Source organism: Mastomys coucha, unplaced genomic scaffold (assembly GCF_008632895.1).
Source record: "Mastomys coucha isolate ucsf_1 unplaced genomic scaffold, UCSF_Mcou_1 pScaffold22, whole genome shotgun sequence".
NCBI classification, from domain to species: Eukaryota; Metazoa; Chordata; class Mammalia; order Rodentia; family Muridae; genus Mastomys; species Mastomys coucha.
Window position 1 is genome coordinate 146885062 of NW_022196905.1, and position 4511 is coordinate 146889572.

At 44.0% G+C, this 4511-nt stretch overlaps 1 protein-coding gene across 1 annotated transcript in view; it reads right to left on the reverse strand.

The window, feature by feature from the left end:
* LOC116068840 (CD209 antigen-like protein B) overlaps positions 1-1559 on the reverse strand; it is an 8449-nt gene extending 6890 nt beyond the window's left edge. The window contains exons 1-4 of the mRNA XM_031338913.1: positions 1446-1559; positions 1259-1345; positions 647-736; positions 130-216 (exon numbers count right to left, since the gene is read on the reverse strand). Of these exons, the coding sequence (XP_031194773.1) occupies positions 130-216; positions 647-736; positions 1259-1345; positions 1446-1515 (334 nt within the window). The 5' untranslated portion in view covers positions 1516-1559. The remainder of the gene's footprint in view (positions 1-129; positions 217-646; positions 737-1258; positions 1346-1445) is intronic.
* Between the last annotated feature and the right edge of the window lie 2952 nt (positions 1560-4511).

A 4511-nucleotide genomic window follows, 5' to 3' on the forward strand; every position in this document is an offset into this window, starting at 1 on the left:
TTTGTCATTCTTAATGTTGTGGTCTCAATTCACAGAATTGAGAAAACCGAGGCTCTAAAAGATCTGACAGTTTAGGAAAATTGACCCCTTTCCCCAGAGCCATGACACTTCTGGTTGGTGGTCACTCACTAAGCTCATCTGTCAGCTGGGTCAGTTCCTTGAGGATCTTCTCTTGCTTGGGTTCCTCCTGCCCCTGGGTGTTTGGGGTTTTGGAGACTGTGAGGAAGGGAAGAAAAGAATTTCATTACTTCCTGTGTGTCAAGTCCTGCACTCAGATACACTGTGTAAACTTTTCATTTTTTTTTTTTAAGATGGGTCAAGGCTTCTCTTGTATTCTTTGGCATAAGTGAACATCGTGCCTCAGCTTCCCCAACAGTCAGACCTATAGGCGCATGGCAGCACTCAGAGTCTGAGACAGTTTCTCATTAATGTCTTCCTTAATTCTGTTTGAAGATTAGAGAGCCTAGCACTCAGAAGAAGCCATAAGGAGAAATGAATCCAGAATCCACCCACGTCTCTTTTCTCATTCTGTCCTACACCAGAGAGAGGGACGTCCTTTAAAGATATCATCCACCTGCACTCTCCATTTCCCTCCCGCTCCTAAAAAGACCCTAGCTGAAGAGCTGAAAATGTCATTGTACCTGACCTTGGAAAAGAATGATCAGCAGAAGCCCGGCCAAGAACAGGAAGAAGAGCAGCTGCAGGACCAAGGGGACTTGGCTGCGTCCTGGGCATCCTTCCAGGGGGAAAGTGGACTTTTTAGTATCCTGGTTCTAGAACAGATGATCAGCATTCCCCTCCCACCTGGCATGTGAATCTAGACTCAGGTTCTACCACCCCATGGACCATAATTTTGTTCCCTGGACTCAATCTTCTCACAGTCTGTGATTTTGTGCTCCATTCTCCATCTACCCACAGCCTCAGTGCCCTAGCCCAGTTTCCACTTCCCCAGGACTCTTAATTCCTTGCTGAAACTTCCATCTCTCCAGGATCTTCGATTCCCTGTCTCAAATTCCACCCTACCATAGCCCAAGTTTTTGTGTCCTACCCTCCCCCTTCCCATGGTCCCTGATTTCCTTCCCTAGCCTCCTCCTCCCACTGCCTGTGATGTCTTCCTTAGCCACTGGCCCTAGCCTTCCCAATGGCCTCTTGATTCCAGCCTCTATCTCCCCAGGAAGAGGAAATTCAGCCTTCAACTCCCAAAGATCCACTTTGAGGAGGGCTGTCCACTTTTCCTCAGCCCCCCACCATGTTGTACCTGCCAAACTCTTGATTCCAGAATTTGGTCGTAGTCTGGAGCTTTTAATAGAATACCTGCTGCCACTGACCATCAACTCGTCATCCTCTGAGGGAAGAGAGCACCAGTCAAGTCTAGGTGGGCTTAGCTCTGAGCAGATACCTCTGATTTCCCACACCATGCTTCCAGAATCCCAGCCCAGCCTCACCCATGGAACTAAGAGGCTGCATCCTGGCTTCTGTGGAGTCACTCATGGTCACCGCTGTCCCCTGGTGCATGAGAATACTGGAGACCACAGCTTTTATCTCCTGATGTTCTCTAAATGTCCTTCCACTCCGGAAGGGAAAGAGGGAAGCCCGTGTATTGCAGAAGAGCCTGAGGGAGGGGCTGCACCTTTGACACAGCCTATCTTGTGCCAGATAACTCAAGATTTAGTTTTTTGTTTGTTTGTGTGTTTGTTTAAGGGAGGGGATTGAATTTGGGGATTTTTGTAAAGAAAGAACTGGTGTGTTCATGGTGTGACCAAATTATGGGTTCCATTTCAAAGCCAATACAATAAATCTACTTCATTATGCCCCCTTCACCTATGCTGAATGTAGGAAAGCAATAACCCATCTTCTCAGTTCTTCTGCCCTTCTGACTCCAGGCTATCTTGCTTTGCTATGTCCTGATCAGTGGAGATTTCTGCTGACTTTGCTGTTCTCATGTACCTACCAATTGAGTATCTGCTGTTGTCAGGACTTCTGACTGCTGGGTGGAACCATTCCTCAAACCTTGTCACACTGTGGTAGCTGAGAAACTGCATAGCCAGATGAGGCAACAGCCTAAGAATAGTCACAGTGAAGCTGAGAATCCAACATGGGTAATCTGCTTCTATATTGTAAACCAAGGAGAATCAAATAGTTCCAAGGAGGAAATGAAAAGTTCCCTGCCTATTTCAGAATTATAGAATTTTGGGAAAACAAACCAAGCTGGCAAGGTGGTTCACTGGGTAAAGTGCTTGCTGCATAAGCATGAAGACCCTAGTTCAGATCCCAGCACCCAGGTAAAAAGTCAGATGTGGCAGCACTCACCTACAACTCCAGTGCTGGGAGAAGTAGAGACAGGATGATCACAGGAGCTCATTGACCTACTAACCTAGTCAAATCAATAGTTCCAGGTTCACTGAAAGATCCTTTCTCAATATATAAGGTGAGTGACATGATAACCAGGCCTGTTAGAGATAAGCTAAATTCATGATTCTACGGTATAACAATTCTGTTTACCTGTATATAATGGCCATTTGACTCCATTCCCAGGACAAAGGAGACAACAGTGATCTATAACAGCCATCAGGCCCATCTTCTATGTCAATGCCTCTACGGCACCACAAGAAGGCAGCACAAGGTGACAAGTATTAAATCCTGACCTGCCAGGAAGAAAGCCCCCTGCTTTCTTCTTGAGACAAACATAATTCTGCTAGGTAAGCAAGATGATCCCAGGAAACAACTGCTTGAAAAATAACATTGATATACTTAAAATATTTTTTTTTTGCAGTATCTTTGCTTTGTAAATCTCCTATTCGTCTAAGTGCAGACTTGTAGTCTCCTGTCTTTGTTTAAAATGTTCAAAGTGTAACCTGGGGCTGGGACCTGAAAGAAATTTAAGGATGATGGTGTGTGTGAAATGAATGTGTCTATGGGGTGTGTGTGTGTGTGTGTGTATGTGTGTGTGTGTGTGTGTGTATTAGTAAGATTCTTTTCTTTGAGCATTAGCCAGAGTTGGACAAGTGCTATCAAAGGAAACTTTCTTCACGAATTCTAAGTCTGCAGAGTGGAAAGGTTGCTCAGCTGATGGGGAAAGAGGAGTCTGGGAAAAATGGCATTTCCTCTGAAGGACGCTCTGGACTCTCCCAACTGGTGATCACCAGTCCAGATTCTTTCAGAGAGAAAAACTCAAGAGGGAATTTGCAGAATGGGGTAGAACAAAGAACCCCAGGTCTCAACCAAGATCCCACCCCATAGGGTGGAAGAGAGCTCTGAGCAAGCCCTAAGGGAGCTTTCTAGTAAAGCTAACAGGTTGAGGTGGGACAGGTTTCGTAGGAAAGCTGACAGTCAGATTTTCCACTAGGAAAACAATGGGAGGGAACGTGTTGTAAGCTTCAAATGAATACTTGAGTGGCTGTGAGGCATGCTTACTTGTCAGGGAACTTTTTATGCTGTGGACACCCCTCTGTGCAGGGTGATGAATTTGCTTTGAGAAAATCTATTCAGCCAGATTGAGCAGATAAACTAGATTGTAAACTCACTTTCACTCTGAAGCCTGTATCATCTGTGACAGAGGGCTGAGTTTCTGTCCCAGATCTCTCCCCTCACCCCCTGACAAAAAAAGGTCCAATGAAAACCTGAGACCCTCTTCCTTAATGAGGAAGGAGTCCTATTTAGTATTCTATATCTCTAAAAGGAAAAGGATCCATCTATGAAGCAATGGGAAAGCTGTTATACATACTTGGTAAAGACCTTAATGAAAAAAGATACTGCCTGACACCGCATCCCTTTGAGGAAAAAAATTTCTCACAATGAATGGCAAATTTATTGTTATTGTGTCTTATGGTATTTTAAAAATTTAAATTGCTTGATCAAGGAGATTTATATGTAAAGATTAAGATGTCTGAATGTTTTCAAGCTAAAAAATGGTTTTTCATCTTGAAATAATCCTTGTGAGAAAGATACAAACAACACACTGACCATGCCAATTGAGAGGAGGGTCAGAGAGGTTGTCCCTGCATCTGTATGGCTTCAATGGGAGAGGATTCATCTACTCCTGCAGTGACTTGATGTGCTGGGGATGGGGGTAGGAGGTGGGGGTAGAGAGGGTGATTTTCAGGGGAGCTCCCCTTTCTCAAATGAGAAAAAGAGGGGGAATGGAAGGTGGATCTGTGTGAGGAGATACTGAGAGAAGATGTGGAGCTGATATTGGGATGTAAAGTGGATAAGTAAATAAAATTTAAAAGTTAAAACAAACAAACAGAAACAAGAGTACACCAACCAAGCAGAGCATGTTGGGCTCACAAAAACAAACAAACAAACAAAATGCAAAACAACAATAACAAAAAAAAAAAGTAAGCGTCTTTTCAATTTGGCTAGAGACCAAGAGCAGGGTCACTTCTCAGAATCTTTTGGTGTCAAAGCTCAGTAGGTAGATTTTTTAGAGGCAAACCCAAAATTGCTGCAGTGTTAGATGAAGGTTGGAGTAACTTTGCAACATTTAACAGAACACTGTAGTTATTTCTGTT